The sequence below is a fragment of the Panthera uncia genome (genome assembly GCF_023721935.1).
Source record: "Panthera uncia isolate 11264 chromosome A3 unlocalized genomic scaffold, Puncia_PCG_1.0 HiC_scaffold_12, whole genome shotgun sequence".
Taxonomy (NCBI): domain Eukaryota; kingdom Metazoa; phylum Chordata; class Mammalia; order Carnivora; family Felidae; genus Panthera; species Panthera uncia.
Window position 1 is genome coordinate 20741189 of NW_026057579.1, and position 20873 is coordinate 20762061.

The 20873-nt window shown below is 36.3% G+C and overlaps 1 protein-coding gene and 1 long non-coding RNA gene across 17 annotated transcripts in view; one reads left to right on the forward strand and one right to left on the reverse strand.

Annotated features, from left to right (window-relative positions):
- Positions 1-20873, reverse strand: part of NCOA1 (nuclear receptor coactivator 1) — a 241278-nt gene that overhangs the window by 77567 nt on the left and 142838 nt on the right. For all 16 annotated transcript variants that reach the window (XM_049651968.1, XM_049651961.1, XM_049651964.1 and 13 more), the window contains 2 exons: positions 11771-11876; positions 4382-4548 (listed from right to left, as the gene is read on the reverse strand). In XM_049651968.1, the coding sequence (XP_049507925.1) occupies positions 4382-4548; positions 11771-11859 (256 nt within the window). In that variant the 5' untranslated portion in view covers positions 11860-11876. The remainder of the gene's footprint in view (positions 1-4381; positions 4549-11770; positions 11877-20873) is intronic.
- On the forward strand, positions 10920-20574 carry LOC125937338 (uncharacterized). The gene is made up of 2 exons (XR_007462359.1): positions 10920-11006; positions 20443-20574. It is a non-coding gene; the product is annotated as an uncharacterized LOC125937338 (long non-coding RNA).

A 20873-nucleotide genomic window follows, 5' to 3' on the forward strand; every position in this document is an offset into this window, starting at 1 on the left:
TGCACAATTTTATTTTACTTTCCTACCAGCAGTGTACGGGGGTTCCGATTTCTCCCATCGTCACCAACACTTATCTGTCTTTTTTGTGTACAGCCATCCTGGTACTTCACTGTGGTTTTGATTTGCATTTCTCTGATGGCAACGATATGCACATATTTTTCCTGTGCTTATTAGTCATTTATATGTCTTTGAGAAGTATTCAGTCAGAGCCTTTGTCCATCTATTAACTGGGCTATTTACCTTTTGCTTATTATGGTACAGAAGTTTCTCATTTAGTTCTTTTTTTTTTTTTTTTTCAACGTTTTTTATTTATTTTTGGGACAGAGAGAGACAGAGCATGAATGGGGGAGGGGCAGAGAGAGAGGGAGACACAGAATCAGAAACAGGCTCCAGGCTCCGAGCCATCAGCCCAGAGCCTGACGCGGGGCTCGAACTCACGTACCGCGAGATCGTGACCTGGCTGAAGTCGGACGCTTAACCGACTGTGCCACCCAGGCGCCCCTCTCATTTAGTTCTAAGATGTACTTGCTTCATCAATTCATGTGTTTATAACATTAAGACAGGTTTTTGGTTTTTAAACAGGTTTGTCAAAAAACACCAACCGTCAAGTCCAAGTAAATTAAATAACTATGTGTGAAAAGCAAAACATCTAAAATTTCAGGCAAAACCTAAGGCGGGAGTGGCTATGTGACCTAGTTTCTGGCTCAAGGAATGTGAAAAGAAGCGACGTGCAATTTCTGGGTCTTGTCCTTAAAAGGAAAGAAGCATGCCTCCCCATTTTCTTCTTTCCCCTTTTTGTCAGCTGGGATGTGGACCGGTGAGCCATGTTTAGCCACGTGGAAAATGGCAATAGGAATGGCACAGAAAAAAAGATGAAATCAGTCACAACCTCTGACACATCCCTAGATTATCTTGTTAAAGCTGCTGTACTTTGGGTCTCTTGTTACAGTAGCCTAGCCTGTATCCTAACTATACATTCTGTATTTCTCAATCCCATGTTTATTTGCTAGATCTTGATTACGTCCATGATAGACATAATTTATTGGCACGCTATCATGAAAAGTAAGACTTTAACTTACATCAACCTTCTACCCACACATTTCTCCCTCCTTCCATCCTCCCAATATAGTTACAATTTTTAGGGCAATCAGTATTTAATATCTATGCTCCTGTGGCCACATAAATAAAGTTCACAAACGAGACAAGGTGTGTGCTATCATTTACATTTCTCCTATTTTGCGTTTTAGTCTTTTTAAGTTCAACTCATCCCTAAACTTCCCCCCCCGAAATGAAAATTTCCTCTTAATTAGTCAGTCCTCTGATTCTCTGTTCCATTTTTTCCCCATGGAAACATTCGTCCTGGAGGCCTCTATCCACTAGCTGTGTTTTTAGGTTGATGCACAAGGGTACACCTTTCTTCTGTTAAGATTCCATGGTTTCCCTGGATTAAGATCCTATGCCTTTCTTTCTTGGTTTGCTATGGTGGTTTTGATAGATATTTCTGGAAAAAGTACACAGAAGATAACTTTTGAACTGAGGCTTTAAATGTCTGAAAATGTCTTTATTTTGCACTTACACTTCATTTGGATTCACACAGAATTCCAGGTTTAGAATTCTCAGGGCACCTGGGTGGCTCAGCTGGTTAAGTGTCTGACTCTTGGTTTTGGCTCTGGTCATGCTCTCACAGTTTGTGAGTTTGATCTCCACAACAGGCTCTATGCTGGTGGCACAGGGCCTGCTTGAGATTCATATTCTCCCTCCCTCTCTCTCCCTCCCTCCCTCCCTCCCTCCCTCTCTCTCTCTCCCTCCCTCCCTCTTTCTGCCCCTCTCCTGCTTGTGTGCACTCTCCCTCTCTTTCTCAAAATAGATAAATAAACATTTCTTAAGAAAATAATTCTCATTCAGTATTGTTATTTAGGATACACTCTGAATCTGGTATGTGTCTATTTTTTCTTTCCCTTGTTTTTTTTCTCTCTGGTGTCTGAAAATTGTGCATTGGTGTGAGGTTTTTTTCCCTTTCTTTTTATTTGTTGTGCTGGGCACTATATGAGTGCTTTCAATCTGGAAACCCACATCTTTCTAATTCTGAGAAGTGTTTTGTTTTGGTTTTGTATTATTACTCTTATAATTTCCTCCCTTTATTTGGTCTGTTCTCTTTTTCTGAAATTAATATGTTACACCTCCTGAACTATTCCTATACACTTCCCACCTTTCCCTTGTCTTCCACTACTTGTCTTTTTATTTTTACTTTCTAAGGGATTTCTTCACATTATCTTTCAACCCTTAAAATATTTATTCAACAAATATTCCCTGAAAGTCTACTATGTAACCAGGAACTGTTTTAGGTATGAGGGCACAATGATGAACAAACAAAAATCCTCACCCTCATGGAGCTCTAGTGGGAGTAGGCCGACAATAAACGAATAAAACATATAATATGTTAGATGTAAAAAACACTGTGGGGAAAATAAGGAAGATGTAGAGAGTGTGTGTATTAGAGAGAGAGTGTATTAGATAGGATAGTTACAGACAAGTTCATTGCGAAGAAATATTTGAACAAAGGCACAAAAGAGGTGAGGGAATGAGCCTTGTGTACATCTGGGAAAGAACATTCCAGACAAAGGGAGAAGAAAGTGCCAAGACCTGAGGCAGAGTGTGCCTAGAATGGTTAGGCAGAGAGTGAGTAGGCAAAGAGTAGAAAACAAAGTAAAGAGGCAAAGTTTATTTCAGTTATCCCGATTTTAAGTTCCAAAAGTTATTTGGTGCTTTGAATGTTTTATTTTATAGCATCTTATTATCATTTCATAGTTGACTTACCTTCCTTTTTGTCTCTGAGGGACTGTTTGATGGTTTGAAGTTTTCTTCTGCTCCCTGCACTGTCTCTACTTTCTCTGAGTTCCCTTTTTTCCTGTTTGCTTGATTTGTTCTCTTCTACTTTACAGGTTTTCCTCAAATATTCAGATTTTTATTCAGATTAAAGAGTAAGGTACTAAAAGGCTGACTGGCAGCTGTGTGAATAGAGGGGGCAAGACAGGGAAAGGCTTTTGTCATGTGGGGATCATTCCCAACTGTCAGTGTCTGTGTGTCTTTTCCTTTGGGCAGGTCAGTGTCCCCAGAGGGGTCCTTCCCCCCTTGGGCGGCAAGCAGCGAGGTGACATATAGCTTCTGGCTGGCTCTCCCCTTTGGAGACTTAAAATACTAGTTTCTACTGTCTGCTCCATCAGCTGTCACTAGACTATTCACTTTCCAGCTTATAAAATCTTAACATCCTACCACTTTAATCATTATAAATATATTTGTTTATAATCTTTTCACATTGCTGTTATTCATCTGAAATTCTTTCTGGTCTATTTGTTCTGTTTGTTATTTGTGTTCCTACTTACTGTAGATTGTTTCCTCATATGTTACATAATTTCTTAGCATAAAATCACCCTCATAAGCATTTTTCTTTGGGAATGCCATGGGAATGAATACTGTTCAGTTTTGTTTTCCAGTCTTTACCCCTGGTTTAATTAGCCAGATCATCAGGCAACTTGTTTTATGTAATACATGCAAAGATAGTGAAGTATTACTTCGAAATGAGTTTTTCCATTATCCGGTGTGAGAGTTTTCCTCCAAAGCGCTCTGCCTGTGTGTCTGCTTTATTTATTTATTTTTTTTAATTTTTTTTTTTCAACGTTTTTTATTTATTTTTGGGACAGAGAGAGACAGAGCATGAACGGGGGAGGGTCAGAGAGAGAGGGAGACACAGAATCGGAAACAGGCTCCAGGCTCCGAGCCATCAGCCCAGAGCCTGACGCGGGGCTCGAACTCACGGACCGCAAGATCGTGACCTGGCTGAAGTCGGACGCTTAACCGACTGCGCCACCCAGGCGCCCCCTGTGTGTCTGCTTTAATTCTTTGCTAGGGGTTTTCTGGCATGAGGTCCCCAGTAAATATGGACAGTATAAATATGAGTCGTAAAACAAAGTCAGGGTTTTCCCAGAAGAGACTGTTTCCCATGCCCAGAGCCCCGGCAGAGACCAGCTTATTATTCAGATGGAGGGATTTTCCTACCACTGAGGCACTGTCTTTCAACACTATGCCAGAGCTTCAGGTCTGACCCCACAACTTAGATCTCTTGACTCAATTCCCTTAGATACCAGGCTACATAACCTACCAAGGCAACCAGTGTTCAAGTTAAATTAATAAGCCATGTTTTTGTAACAAGAAACCTCTCAGATTCACTTTCTAAAATAAAGACCATCTATACAAAAATGTTTCTTTAATAACATTATGAAATTCAATGCAATTTCTTAATAATAAAAATAATAAAATCACCTATTATAAAGGTCTTCATAACAAAGCACACAACCATGGTTTTGGCTTTTTTTTTTTTTACCTTGTTCCATTCTCTTCATTAGCTGTATCTGATCGACTGTCTTCTTCAAAATCTTGCATTTGTCTGGCTTTACACTCAAACTGTCAATGTCACTGATGTTGGCAGACAGTAACTCAGCTAGTTCTTCTAAATATTTATTTTCTTGTTCCCTGCGCCTCTTTTCAGTGCTGTTTGTTACACAAAGAAAAACCAGTTAGTGTACATTTCTACCACGATACTTCCCTCTTTGATCAAGTACTTAATATTTACATATTTATAGAGATCCATAATTTTATCCAGAATATAAAGTCCGATTTTGAAAACAACTTAAATTCACAATACCAAAGTGCAGAAAACAATTCTGGCCAAAAATACATAAAGAGAGTGACTGCCATCATATATGTATTTCCTCAATGATATAAATACATCAAATATTTCCCAACAAAATGTTAGATATTAAATTTTTTTTTTAACGTTTATTTATTTTTGAGACAGAGAGAGAGCATGAACGGGGAAGGAGCAGAGAGAGAGGGAGACACAGAATCAGAAGCAGGCTCCAGGCTCTGGGGCATCAGCCCAGAGCCCGATGCGGGGCTCGAACTCACGGACCATGAGATCGTGACCTGAGCTGAAGTCGGACGCTTAACCGACTGAGCCACCCAGGCGCCCCCAAAATGTCAGATATTAAAAGGAAGCAGAAAGTACTTACACTCACTGCATTTGGAATTTACTTTATATTCTAAACAATAATTCCTTGAATTAGAAAATCTGATTTTTCAAATAACTTTGTTATAAATTAAGTAGTGCAGACTATACTAGAGTTCAAATAAGTTATACTTTGAAATCTGATAAACTTTCTTAATTTTTTTGTTACTGAAAGAAATCTGATAAACACTTGATTCTTATCATAACTAGACCATTAGTTGGTCCTCATCAAAAAGAAAAGAGCATCCATCCAAAAAGTAAAAGAAAAAGAAGAATAATCAATTATGAGACAAAGGTACAGAGAACAATGTCTTTTGTATACAACTTCATTCTACAAAAAAGAAGAAGACATCTATTTATAAGTTCTCATAAATGTGATAAATAAAATCAATTTTGATTTATCTTGAAGCAAAATTACGAGAACAAAGGATAACAGTGCAACCAGCTAGCGCTTTACATTCAATCAAAGGTACTGAATGAATACTTTTCAGTTTTGTTTTCCAGTCTTTACCCCTGGTTTAATTAGCCAGATCATTAGGGAACTTATTTTATGTAATACATGCAAAGATAGTGAAGTATTACTTTGAAATGAGTTTTTCCATTATCAAATTAACATAATAAGAAAGATTGGTCACAAATAACTCTTTGTTTTATAAGCAGCAACCAAAATCATCTGGTGTGATGGTAGAAAAGTGGTAAAAAAAAAAAAAAGAGGTGAAAAGAGGGCAAGATTATGAGCTTTTAAAAAGCTCATAATTGGGGCGCCTGGGTGGCTCAGTTGGTTGAGCGTCCGACTTCGGCTCAGGTCATGATCTCGCAGTCCGTGGGTTCGAGCCCCGCGTCCGGCTCTGTGCTGACAGCTCAGAGCCTGGAGCCTGTTTCAGATTCTGTGTCTCCCTCTTTCTCTGACCCTCCCCTGTTCATGCTCTCTCTCCGTCTCAAAAATAAATAAATGTTAAAGAAAATTTTCTTTAAAAAAAATTAAAAAAAAATAAAAAGCTCATAATTGGCAACAATTAAAATACCACTTACTTTTCATAACACAAAACTATAAAAGCAATAGCATTTCCATAGCAACATAGTAAGTTGAAAAGAACCAAGTCAGCCAATCAAATGTATTTAACCACAAAAAACAAAATACTACAACATGGTACACATCCCAGAACAAAACCAAATTTTGAAACTTTAACAATCATCCTTTATCTTTATCTGTAAAGCCTTTCATTATTAAGGAATTAGTCCCACTTTATTTAGTAAAACTTTATCTTACAATTTCCACAGAAAGTACATGGAGCAAGATATCCTGACAAACTTCACACAAAGGCATTGAAAACAAGGCATGAAGAAAATGACATATTCAAGGTTTCCGAGAACTCCATCTCTGCAACTTGATAGTGTTTTAGAGGACACCTGATTTTACCTTAGAGAAACTAAGTCATACTAGACTTATTTTGTAGATTCAGTCTAAAGTATGACCTGTTTAAATCTAGGGGTCTAGATTCTAACACGAGTAAATTGGATTCACGTAGTGGAACTCCAAAATCTGCTTCTGACATTAAGTTTTACATAAAACTCAAGTGCCTGACACCACTGTAGAATAAAAGAAAGTGCTAGAATGGCAGGATAGACAGAGAGTTGACAGAGGAAGCAAGAAGCTAAAAATACTGAAATGCTGAGTTGTCTATAAAATAACTTAAGAAGGAGACTAGGAAAATCACCACGAAACGAAGTAACTAATAAGCAAGGACAGAAAATGAGAGCAGATATATTTAAACAAAGTCAAAACTGAAGGTGGGGCGGACATGACCAAAAAATTCTACCTTAATGGAAAAGAAGGCTTCCTTTATTACTTTAGCCACTTACACTTCTCACCAGCCCACTCAACTTCCGTGGACATTGCACACATGCTAGTTAATCATGCTATGAATTAACTAACGTATCTTTTTCCTTCAACTTACTAGCTTTTTCAACAAATGGTCCTAAACTTATTACATGCCAGACAGCCACGCACTATGTCCTGGGGATCCAGGGGTAAATTAGGTGTAGCCCTAATTAGTGTGAGAATAAAGAAAAAGAGTCATTACAACACTATGTGACAAGACTGTTAATGCTATAGAAGTTCATCCGGATCGCACCTACACTGAGGCAATGAGATGTCCCAACCTGGTGGTAGACAGGGATTGGTTTCAGGGCAGGGGAGGCAGACAAACAAAACCCAGCTTTTTCAAAGGTGTAATATGAGAATGAAAATGTCAAGTTAAAGGATCTATAAGTAGTTCAGTATGGCTCAACTACAGAAAAGAAACAGAAGGGCAGGAGATGAGTTCCAAGCCACATCATGAGGGCTCTTCCATACACCATGATAAAGAGCATGATGTATTGCTTAAAAGCACAAGTTCAAATTTCCTCAGTCATTTATTAGCTATGTAACCCTGGACAAGTTGCTTAACAGCAATTTAACTTCTCTCAGCTTCAATTTCTTTATCTGCAAAACAGGGGTGATGACATTAATTATCTCTTAGAATTTAGTGAGGATTAAAAAAGATGTTAAATGTAAAATGTTTGGCAAAGTTGCTGGCATATACTTTTAGTTCAGTAAATGTTACCTATTGTCATTGTTTTGGTTATGATTATTTTTTTCAGGGCAAGGGGAAGCCCAGAAGGGTTTAAGAAGAAGAATGAGTGGCATGACAAGATTTGTAAGCTCCCTGAAGATAGAAAACATGACTCACTTTGCTTATATCCTTATAACGTCATGCACACCATGCTGGTTGAATAGTGGGCACTAAATAAAGCACTTGTTGAGCTGAATTAGAAATATTAAACAAGCACAAGGCATAGCTACCTAGCATTTTGAGACTGGCATTTTAATCCCCATTCTCCTAGTACAGTTAAAGAATGGAGAAGAGGTAATAGGAAGAGATATGAGGCATCAATTACTAAGAAACTCTATCAGGGCTCTTGTACAAAGGGCTGGCAATATCCTGAGGTCTAACATATTCTCTTTATGATTAATGAGTTCAGAATCTGTCCAAAGAGACAGCAGATAATAACAAAACCAAAAGAAGCATTACAAGGTGGTATTCATACACAATCAGTTTCAAAATCATGAAGTTTTACTTTACCATATCAAAAATGCCAATTGAAACTGAAGCCCATACTTACAAACCTGAAGGAGGTAATGTTTTCAAATATTTTGAAAGCAGACACACAAAGATTATTATCTTTAAAACATCTAAGAAGAAAAAATATATTCACTTTTTGATATTTGTCATGGCATGATTATGTATGTATAAAAAAATCAAAGATCTACAGATAAGCCATAAAACAAATAAGAAAGTTTAGAACAATGGATGCATAGGAGACCAATAATCCCAAATCCTATATATTAAAAGCTGTCAGTTAGAAGATGCAATAGACAAAATTATACCATTTCCAAAAGCAATAAAAATTCTGTGGGACCCTGGAATATATCTAACTAAAGATGGGCTAGTTGTTCAAAGGGGAAAATTATGAACTACTACCAAAGAATAGTGAAGACCTGAATATGTGAATAGCCTTTATATGCACAAATAAGAACACTCGGGAATCTGGAGTCTAGAAAATAAAAATGTCAATTCTCTTCCAATTTAATCTATAAAAGTAAATGACATTCTAATCCAAATCCCAGGAGTATTTTTCTTCAGGGGAAACTTAAAAACCTGATTTAAAAATCTGAATGGACAGGTAAAGGGACAAGAATAGGGAAAACGATTTTGAAAAATAACAAAGAATGACTTGCCTCAACAGATATCAAGGTGATTGTCATAAGAAAGTTCAGAACCAGATCCCTATCTATACAGGAACTGGATCTATGATAAAGGTAACAGCACAAAAGCAGAGAAAGGATAGGGCCATAACCACTTATGTTCTACATGGGGAAAAAATAAAATTAGTTCCCCACATTATATCATATGCAAATCAAATTCTACATTAATTAAAACTCTAAATACACATATGTATGTAATATGTAAATATGTAAAAATATGTTTAAGGCCTTGAAGTAGAGGGAAAAAAATTCTTCCACGAGACCCCCAAGAGCTTGACATATGAAAACTGAAGGTTCCAAGGTATGTCAACAGACTTCAAAAACAGTTAAACAGACCAGGAGAAGAAAGATATTTACATCAAATATAAGCAAAAAAGAGTAGTACACAGAAAATTAAAAAAACTCTTATAAATAAAAAGGAAAAGGAAAACAACCCAGCAGGAATATGGGCAAAAGATATACCCAGGAAATTCACAGAAGAGGAAAACAAAAATCAAAATCAATTTATCTGGTTATCAGCGAAATATACTTCAAACTGTAACCCCACACTCATCAAGTTGGGAGACTTACAGTGAGGAGAGGACAGTGTGGGTAAGGGTGTGAGAAAAAAAGAACTCTCAATGCTTGTTATTTGAAGAGCAATGTGGTGGTGACCTAGTTAACATAAAGATGAATACAGATCCCAAAGAAACTCTCACATATCAAGTAGGAGGTGTGGAAACTGATACTACACTGTATGTTAACTAACATGAATTTAAATAAAAAATAAACAAACAAAAATAAAGTAGGGAGGTGCATATGAGGATGTTCCTTCGCTGTAGTGCTAGTTGTAAGAGCAAAAATTTCTAACAGAAAGGTTGTTTATAGGGAAATGGATTTTTCAAATGGGATACATTCCTGTCTTACAACATTTAATCAAAAGGTGACAGAACTGAAATCTATATATATTTATATCTCAAGATGCATGCTGGAAAAAGTATACTCTAGAAAAATATATACAGTATACAGTATTGTATCATATGTATACTTACAAACATTCTGTATTACTCACCAGTTCATATATATATGTAATTATTAAAAATGGAGAAATTAATTGCAGACAAATCAATGTAATAATTAATATTTTACTACCTTATTCAAATAAGACTATACAAATATGATAAAATATTAAAAAATACTAACAATACCACAAAATATGAACAATTATATGTAATGGATATATATAGTTCCTTAGCGTCTATTCTTAACATAGATTTTAAAAATTTCCCCAAATAAAAAATTAAATCTAAAAAACAACAGTTTTATTTATTTATACTTTTTTAAAATATCTATTTATTTTTTGAGAGAGAGAGAGAGAGAGAAAGCACAAGCATGGGAGGGGCAGAGAAAGAGAGAGGGGGACAGAGGACCCAAAACAGACTCTGCACTGACAGCAGAGAGCCTGACGTGGGGCTCGAGCTCACAAACTATGAGATTGTGACCTAAGCCGAAGTCAGATGCCCAACTGACTGAGCCATCCAGACACCCCTATTTATTTACTCTTACATTTTCCTTTGAAAAGGACTGACTTTACATACAGATAAAACAAGAACATTAACTTTGACAACACAAATCTGGATTGTATCTCAATATCAACGTTCCTCTGAGCATCTGGACACTTACCTGTGGTTATGAATACTTAAGTTATGATCTGTGACAGTCCTTTTAATTGATCAACTTTTCTCTCTCCAGACTGGAGCCCTGGCACTTACTCCCCTGTTAAAATCCTTTCTTTATCCCCCATGAGAAAGAAGCACGTAATCCAGGGACAGAAGAATCTTCTGCCACTTCACTCTCTAGATCAGTCATGATCAATGGGGGCCATATTGCTTTCCCCATCCCTGACAAACATTTGACAACTGTCTGAAGACATTTTTTGGTAGTCACAACTGATGTGACACTTTGGTTATCATAACTGATGGAAAGATGCTACTGGAGTCTAGTGTGTGAAAGTCAGGGATATTGCTACGCATCCTACAACTTACAGGAGAGCTGCCCACAGCAAAGAATTATCTGGCTGACAAGGTCAATAGTGTGAAGGCTGAGAAAGCTTTCTCTAGATCCTAGAAGATGAATGGAGTAAGATCCTCTCAGGTGGGAAGCTGTTCTTTTGATGCGAGTGAGTTTCTTTCTCTGTCTGGCATTTGTTAGAATCTCCTTAGCAATAATTCTCTTTTAGCCTATTTAAGGTGATCATATTCCTTATGATACACAAATATTTAATTCCACAAATAGGCATTCTTTAAAATCCTAATACTAATATTATAAAAATAATGATATTTCTTAGTTCTGCTAACATAACGTTCTAAGATAGCAGGTTGAAGATATACAATAGACTTATTTATTCACGTGACAAATATTTACTATGGCCTTACTATATATAAGCCACACACTATGCTACAAACTAGGCATATAATAGTAAGAACGGACAAGGTCCTTACCAAATAGCTGCCTAAGCGTGTAGTGGAGAAGCCAGAAATTCACGAAATAATCACATGAACTAGTAAAAACCTGAAATTATGGATCAGAGCTATAAACATACATGCGAGACAGATACAGGAATGGGGGAGACTTAACATAATATTTATGGAAGTAAGAGAAAGCTCCTTTTAAGGTGGTAATGTCTAAGCTGGTATCTGTTGAATGTATAGGTACTGACTACAAGAAATCTAGAGGGAGCAAGCTAGATTGTGGGAGCAGCATGTGCAAAAGTCCCGGGGAAACAAGAAAACATGGGGAGTATAAGGGACTCCAAGAAGAACAGAAAACTTGGAGTAGATTTAGCAAGAACTCTTAAGTGGCAATGAAAATGATAAAGAAGCTCTCCTAGATCTAGACTAAGAAAACAGTGTTCCTACCTTGATGCCAGTGTGTCACATGGCGATCCTTTCCTCTTATGTGAGTCTGGGTTAGCAGGGTCGGATGAACTGTCCCCGAGGCCACTCATGTTGAAAAACTTCACACCTAAAAAAGGAAGGACAACAATGAGAAATCTACTCTGGTGAGCTTTCTAACCACAGGAGAGGAGGAAGCTCCCTTATGTTAGAAGATATCTAAACACTATAGGGTCTCTGTGAATACCTAATTACAGCCATCATAAAAGTATCCCCATCTATACAGAGTCATCAGCTATTTAGTGTTTCTACACTTTCTTTTCTGTATTTGTAAAACAAAATAAATAGTCCCTTATGAAATCACAAAGGTCAAACAGGATGAAAGTATTATTAGAATAATGAAATAGACACTGAAATTTTATTTCAGAGAAAAAAATCACTTTCAGATGTTTCTAAGAACAAGGTATAACTGGGAGTCAGAGAAATTATTTCTTATATGTATTTATTTTAGATTGTGCTTTGAAAAGAACTTGAAACAACTTTTACTCATAAGGTTTGGGATTTTATACTGCTAAGAAAATAAATAATACATCTACAATTAAAGTTGAAGCAATGAATTAGATTTGGTACTTACCAACTCTGAATTCTATATTCCTAACCTTGTGTTTATGTAGTCAGGCGACAAAGATCAAATGTTTAGTCTATGTTAGGATCTTGGTATAGATGCCAGAGAACACAAAGTCATTTCCCTGAGCACGCCAGTCAGGTCTCTCTCTCACATGTTGTGCCAGGTAGTGACTACACTTACAGATCCACTCTGACTTGTCCCTATCAACCACTATTCTCTGTAGAATCCCTAACGAAACTCAGAATCCTATCCCTGGCCTTATATTCATCACGACCTTTTGTATGTTATTAGTGCCAAACAGCATACCTCCCCCATTTGTTTTCACCCCATCTACCCTTGAAAAAGGAAAGAAAATCCTTGCTAAATGGGAAAAACCTTTAACTTTTCCTTTTCCACAGCAATGACAACTGTGCTTATAAAGCTTATAAAGAATGCTGAGATCCATAAGAATCTCTCACATGGTTTTAATTAATACATGTGAGCAAATCCTTTTTCTCTAGTCCTGAAACTTACTGTCTCTAGCCTGTCCTTTGTCAATACCAAAGACTGTCAGTTCCCCCTTTTCTGTGTACAAATAATAACTAAAATTCTAATCATGAATTTATTATTTCATGCAACAAAAGGGGCACATTCTGAATTTCTCCCACATGAGAAGTGCAGTTCATAAAAACCTCCAACGCCTAGGATTGCAGTCTTGTAATTGCTTTTTACTTTTCTCCTTTACTCCTCATTTCTAATCAGTATCCATGTCCTGTCAATTCTTCCTTAATAAGAGATCTCAGATTGTCCCCTCCTTTTTATTCTCAGATATAGTTATGATTCTAGTTGGAACCCAATGCTTCATTCTGGATTAATGCAAGATCCATGTATCTGGTTTCTCAATTCCAGTCACTCTCACTTCTAATCTGTCCTATAAACAGCACCTAAACCATTCCTGCTCAAATGTCATTTCCAAGATATCAGTTCCCTGATGAGGAATCAACTGGGTCCCCCTACTGGAGCATGGTGGTTGAAAGCATGGGATGTGGGGTCAGAAAGGCCTTACTTAAGTTGAAGTCCTGGCTTAACCAGTACCTACTTATTCTTGGGCAAAGTGTATAATCTCCTTAAACCTAATTCCTCATCTATAACATACAGATAATAATTACCTTCACCCACCTTCAGATCTGTTATAAGGACTGAACGAAACAGTGCATGTAAAGAGCATACTCTAGTTCCTGGAGAATGCTGACTGTTGTTATTTTCTCTTTAGACAGAGAGCTCCATGAGGGCCTAGGGTTCACTTGTGGATAACTCATCCCAAACCTTCTTATCAATAAATACAATGGACACTTTTCATGCCTTCATTTGTTAGTGCTCAATATATGCTAACTATTATTATTATTATTATTATTATTATTATTTTATTGGCCTACTTGGAGCAGCATTTGAAATAACCTTCTGAAACACTGTCACCATTGGCTTCTGTGATCCCGTACTTCCTTCATTTACTTAACAAATAAATCAAGCATCTATCATGCATCAGACACTGTGCTAAAAGCTGAGCAAATAAATGGTCAGCAAAATAGAGGTTCCTGCCCTCAGGGAGCGGGAGAAATAAGCAAATAAGACACAAAAGTAACATATAATTTTAAACTGTGATAAAAGTTACAAAGGAAAAGAATACAAAAGGAAAAGGAAAAGGAAAAGAATAGGAAAAGAATAGAATAGAATGTTTCTCATAGAGAGAAGCAATAGAGGAGACCTAATTTTAATTGGGGCCCTCTCCAAAGAAGTGATGCATAAATCAAACCTGACTAGAACAGTGTGGTTTTCTTCTGATCTTATTCTAAGTACTTTTTGCCCAATTCTTGGGGGTCAGAATTCCTCAAGGTCCTCATGTCCAAGGCCTCTTTTTCCCTCAGACTACATACATTATCCTCGGGTGATACCACTCACTCAGCCTGATATCAAAACACATCTCTATACTGATTATCCCCAAATCTCCACCTCTAGCTCAGATCTCCTAAGTCTCAGAGCCATAATCCAATACCTCACCAGCTATCTCCATCCAGATGTTACCCAGGCACTTCAAATTCAACTTTCCAAACTGAACTAAACCTCACCTCATATATTTCTTCTTTTAGTTGGTATGCTGGAGTCCTTCTAACCTCTTCTCTCAAAACCCATATGCAAGCAGACACCAAGATTTGTCAATTTTTATTTCCTAAATATTTCCCAAATCCATCCATTCTTCATAGCCTCCTCTCATCACCTCCTGCTGGACCATTTCTTTTTTTCAAATGTTTATTTATTTAGAGAAAGAGAGAGAGAGAGAGAGAGACATAGTATGACAGGGGGAGGGACAGAGAGCGAGGAAAGAGAGAATCCCAGACAGGCCTCGATCCCACGAACTGTGAGATCATGACCTGAGCTGAAATCAAGAGTTGGACGCTTAACCGACTGAACCACCTAGGCGCCCCTCCTGCTGGACTATTAAAATAGCCTTCCAGATGGTCTCCCTGAGCCACCAGAGCAGGCTATCAGAAATGTAAGTCTGATCATCTCCATCTCTTGTTTAAAATCCTTCACTAAATCCTCACTGCTGAAAGAACAACATTCAACCTCTTGGACATAATATACAAAGTTTCCATCAGCTCTCATCTACTGTGCGTCAATTATAGAATTTGGTGAATAAGTGACTAAACATCTATTCAATCATGTACTTAATAGACTATATATGTTATATATTATATATGACACACATATATATAATCCATAGGAAACAGAGACACACACATGTAGATTATGTATGTTAATTTTAGTTCTGACACTAAGGAAAGACTTTAAAAATAAAATCCTTGGTTATATTCCACGTTTCCAGAAAAGGAAAACATTAGTCAGAAAACTTTAAATTGATCCAACGTGGGTAGCCCTAATTTCACCAGCAACAAATATTTACTGAGTTCCTAGTATATGCCAGCCTCTGTTCTAGGTACTGGGGATACGACCATGAATAAAATTTATAAAAATCACTGTCCTCATGTCCTCATAGAGGTTCATTCTATTGTAAGGCAGAGAGATAATAAATAAAATTAAAAAGTAAATTATAGAGTATATTAAAAGGTGATATGTGTTATAGAGGAAAATCAGGCAAAAACAGAGGTGTAAGTGTGTAGAAGGGAAGGGACAGCAGTTTTAAGTAGCATAGTTAGAAAAGGCCTCATTGAGAAGGTGAGATAAGAGCAAAGACTTGAAGGATGTGAAGGAAAGGGAAAGGTATCTGGAGGAAGAGTGCTCCTGGCAGGCGCAAAGGGAAGGGCTGTAAGGCCTTAAGGCTGGAGCATAACTATGCTTTTTGCAAAAGATGAAAGAGATCAGTGTAGTTAGAACCAGGGAGTGAGGGAGCAGATGAGCTCAGAAAGATTACACGATGAGGCTACATCGTGTAAGGCCATAAAAACCATTTTAAAGATTTTAGCTTTACTCTGAATTAAGCAATCAGTGGAGGGTTAAGAACAGAGGAATGACAAGATCTGATTTTCATTCTAAGACTTCTGCTATAAAGGGTAAGTACAATCTTTCTCATTTCAGTAATTTGGTATTTAAGTTTCCAACTGCTAAATGGACTTTTTCATTTGGATATCCCACTGTCTCCTCAAACTCAATTTGTATAAAATATGTTGGATGTTTACGTTCCAGACTTCTGTTAATGATGAATAAATGAGATGAGTTGCATTGTGGAGTAATGTCATCATAAAAAATACTTGTTAAATCTCTTGTGGTGGGGGGAGAGGAAGGACCCATGATTAGAAAAATAATTACAGTAATTGCAAGGTGGACAACCTCAATGCAAAGGCAAACAGGCCAGACTTGTAAAAACAATCACCACAATAAAAAAGATGTCAAAAGACTCGACATGTTTGTTAGTATCTCTTCTGAAACCCAAACACAAAATAATAATCATCTAAGTGATATATTACTGTAATTAATACAACTGCTACCTTCTTTTCCTAAGAAACTCACAGAAGCATAAATGAGGTTATCACAAAACCAAATATCGCAGAAGAAGCCACCTCATTCTATATTCACATAGAAATAAAATGTAATGTTTTTAAATGTATTAATACAAATAATGAAATTATGCAATAACCTTTATAATAATGGGACATTAATTCTAAACTTTTCAACAGCAATAGAAATAAAAGAGAGCAGAAAATGAAGGGGGGAATATAATGAAAGATAAGACTCTGGAGTTCGCTAAACCAAAAGAAAGGAATTAGCTAATTCCCACCTCATGCTCAGGGGCCACTTCTTACTTCCTTATCTGCCTATCTTCTTTGCCTCCAAAGACATTAGGTTATACCTATCTGAGAATTTACCCATCTGGAATTCTACTGACTCTCAAAATAGAAAGGGCAATATACTATGCTTATTATACTATACTATACTGTACTATACTATACTGTATACTATGCTATAAATTATAATTCTTTTGTTTGTCTCCCATTCTAGATTATGAACTCAAAGCCAATTACTGGATCTTTTTACTGTATATCCAGTATCTAACATAATGCCTAAAAGATACAGAAGCTAAGACAGGTGATGCATTAGAAGTGATTATTTAACTAAGATGACATGTAAAAGTTTAAAGGATATTTCAGATATTTTATGGTTAATATATTTTCTGGAATCATTCATAAAGCTTTGGAATTCTTTCCTATAAGTGAGACTATGAGCTTATCTGAAATCCTTTCTACCCTATTTTCAATGGGGGGAAAAAACCCAAGCCCTATCTTCTTGATCCAGAAACTGGAGAACATCTCTTCTAATTTTGAAAAGGTAAAAATATACTATTTAGGGAAAACCTCAAACAATATTTCATAGTACTATAAAAACATAAAGTCATGTCACAGTGATACAACTGTAAACATAAATAATATAATTTCATAGACTGGATCATTTTGAGCAACAAATAAACCTAGATTGAAAATAAGATCCCCCATACTGTGCTCCCCTCAGACTACTGGCTAGAGATTGACATCTTCTAAATTTATCCAAGATTCTGAGGCTGAGCAGACATTAGACAATAACTCAACAGCAGCCAGACAGGCTGACCTACCAAAATAAGAGCCAACAGTAAGAAGCTATGAGAGGGTCACCAACAATTTGCTGATGATATGATTCTGGTATTAACTGCTTTCTATTTACAAAACACAATATACAGATAGTGGAATGCAAATCCCCTGATGAGTGAAAACTATTACAGCTGTTCTATTTGTGGAGTGGCTTTATATATGCCAGTAAGGGTACTTAAATAAGGTTCATTAAGAAAAGAATGTTGGTTTCAGGAAACAATTTGCATACCACCTTTTAAAAAGAGGTAAGGTTTCTAAGTCAAAGTACCCTGCTGATTTAAAAAGAGTTGCTAAGTTATACTCAACCTCATGCAATCTGTAGAGAACAGTTTTGGGAATCAGAAACCACATCTATCTCAAATAGATCAGACAAAACCAAATAGGTGAGGCTGAAGAAATAGGTCAGTGTTTTATATTTCACTTGAACTATAAATTTCTAGAACATAAGAAATTGGTCACTCATCTCCCAGATTTAGCTGAGAATCACATAATTTGAAAAATAAGTAACAATATGTTAGTAAACAGCTCTAATAAATATACTTCAAAATGCTTAGCAGGCAATTAGCACAAAGCAGCACAGACATGATGAGAGGGACATTCTGAGGGCCGAACCTCTCCAATTTGACAGCTGTATGAAAAGAATCACATAGGAAAATCATTATAAACAAAGAGCTCCTGCAGTGGGCAACTGTCAATAAAGAAGTATTTCTCAGACTGGCATCTTCAGACACTTAGGGTTCTCTAAAAGAAGTTTTCAATTTCTCTTGTCTTTTCATTGCAATGTCAACTGAAATCTTTCTCAAGTGATAAGAAAGTATTGGGATTTACATCGCCTTTTTTATGGTTGGATACTTTTCCATTGTTTGTATACATCACATTTTGTTTATCTGCCAGTTGATGGCCATTAGGTTTTTCCATTTGGGGGCTATTTATGAGGAATGATTCTATGATCATTTATATGCATAAATGTGAACATGTCTTCAATTCCCTTGGTATTTTAGAGTGGAACTACTAAGTCATAATAATGTAACTCTCTTTAGCTTTTTGAGAAACTGCCAAACTGTCTTCCACAGTGGCTACAGCAATGTACAAGCATTCCAATTTCTCCACATTCTCACCAAAAATTGTTATTTTATGTTTTGTAATTTTATTTTAATTCTGGTCGTCTTAGGAGGTGTGAAATGGTATCTCATTACCGCTTTGATTTACATTGATTTCCCTAATCAGTAATGACACTGAACACCTTTTCAGGTGCTTATTGACCGTTGTGTATCTTTTTTTGGAGAAATGTCTATTCAGGTCCTTTGCCCGTTTTTAAGTTGGGTTATTTGTCTTTTTTTGTTAAGCCATGAAAGTTCTTTATATTAGGGTACTAAGCCTCTACCAGATATATTATTTGCAAACATTTTCTTTATGAACAGTTTTTAATTTTGATGAAATCCAATTTATCTATTTTTTTTCTTGTTTAGTAAGTGCAATGCCTGGACTTCCTTAAAGACAATTTCTACTGATTGCTATTCTTCCTGGGTATATACCATACTTTCTTATTTCTCTGAATGCCTCCTAACTTCTTGTTAAAAAAGCAGATATTTTGGGGCACCTGGGTGGCTCAGTCGGTTAAGTGGCCGACTTCGGCTCAGGTCATGATCTCGCGGTCCGGTCCGTGAGTTCGAGCCCCGCGTCGGGCTCTGTGCTGACAGCTCAGAGCCTGGAGCCTGTTTCAGATTCTGTGTCTCCCTCTCTCTGACCCTCCCCCGTTCATGCTCTGTCTCTCTCTCTCTCAAAAATAAATAAACGTTTAAAATAAATAAATAAATAAATAAATCCCAGATATTTTGAAGCTAATGCCTAAAAAAGATTTCCTTAAAGGTCTGGAAACAAAAAGTCTCTGAATCCACAAAGCCAGAGACCAAAATTCAGATGGTGGCTCTCCCTGGCCCAGAGAAGAACCCCTACCCCAATAAGTCTCTGCCACAAATGGCCTGCCAGGATCTGAACTCTTATGCCCAGGAATAAAAAACAAAGGCAAAGAAATGGATTCAAAGCAATGAACTCTTAAAAATAAAGACATCATTTTTTCTTAGTTCATTGGTTCTATAAAACATCTGATTTTTCTTAAAATGTTTTTTACAGTAAAAGAAAATCTTGTGCAAAATATTTTATATATTAATAATAAAGAAATTATCAAGGATTTAATACTTTAAATTCTACAAGTGTGTCATGTCTGAAGTAATACATTTAATAAATTTATGTTTAGGTTAAGAGACAATGCTTTTTTTCTTTGCATTATTTTTTTCTAAACAGAAAGAATAAGTTTGGAAAAACTGTAAAAGTTTATTTTTTGTTTTTTATTAACAAAAATATAGGAAGAAGAGAAAAATCAGTTTTAAAACCCAGTATTTTAAATCCCTCTCATTGACTTTATTTAAAATTTAATTTTTTAAAGTTAAAAAATAAACATAAACGCATTCACCTTGCTAAAATATTCCTATTGAATGAATTTGTCCCTGAGGAAAAATAGTTGGCATATGAAATACATATTTGTGGCAGCTATCATAGTAAAACAACTGGGCAGAAACACCCTCAACATTTCCTTGCAAATCCATGAAATTAAATGATTCCAGTTATCATACAATTACATTGGGTAATTAATAGATATACTGTATATGACTTCCAAAAATCGGTACTATATCATTCTAACTTGTGGAAGATATGTTGGTATTTCTTTAAAAAAAAAAAAAAAGATTAAAATCAGTCTTCCTAGCCACAGCTCTCTTTAACTGTGTAAACAATAAAATAAGTGTTTGATATTTACTTGCATGTGCACAGGAGAAGAGTTTGTAATAGTTTAGCAAAGAGGTAACAGCCTTGAAAATGGTGGTCATAGATGTAAAACTAAGTGATAAAAATTTCACTCTCTCTCTTTCCGTCAATTCCATTCTCCTTCACAGATTCAGAAACTAATGAGCAGAAGAGAACGAAGATCAGTGGCCAGAAGAGAATGAAGATCAGCTTTAGATACAGATAATCTACAGATGAATATCCAAACCCAAAATCACATTTACTACATGAAATTATTCCAATATCTGATCAGAAGTTGTTCAATTTCCCACAAAGTATTTCAGAAACTCATTTCAGAATATAGTATGGTTAAATGTACATATATAAATCAGTAAAAGAAAAATAAACATACTGAAATTTGATCCTTAACATTATAAGGCAGTAGAAGTACCAAGCTGCATGGGTTAATAATTTGCCAAAACAATGAAATTATATTTTGAGGGCACTAGAAAATGATCAAGTCAGGTAAGCCTCCAGTTAATTTTGGGATCATCCCCCTAGCTGGAGCAGAAGTGGCTTGAATGAAATCACAATACAAATG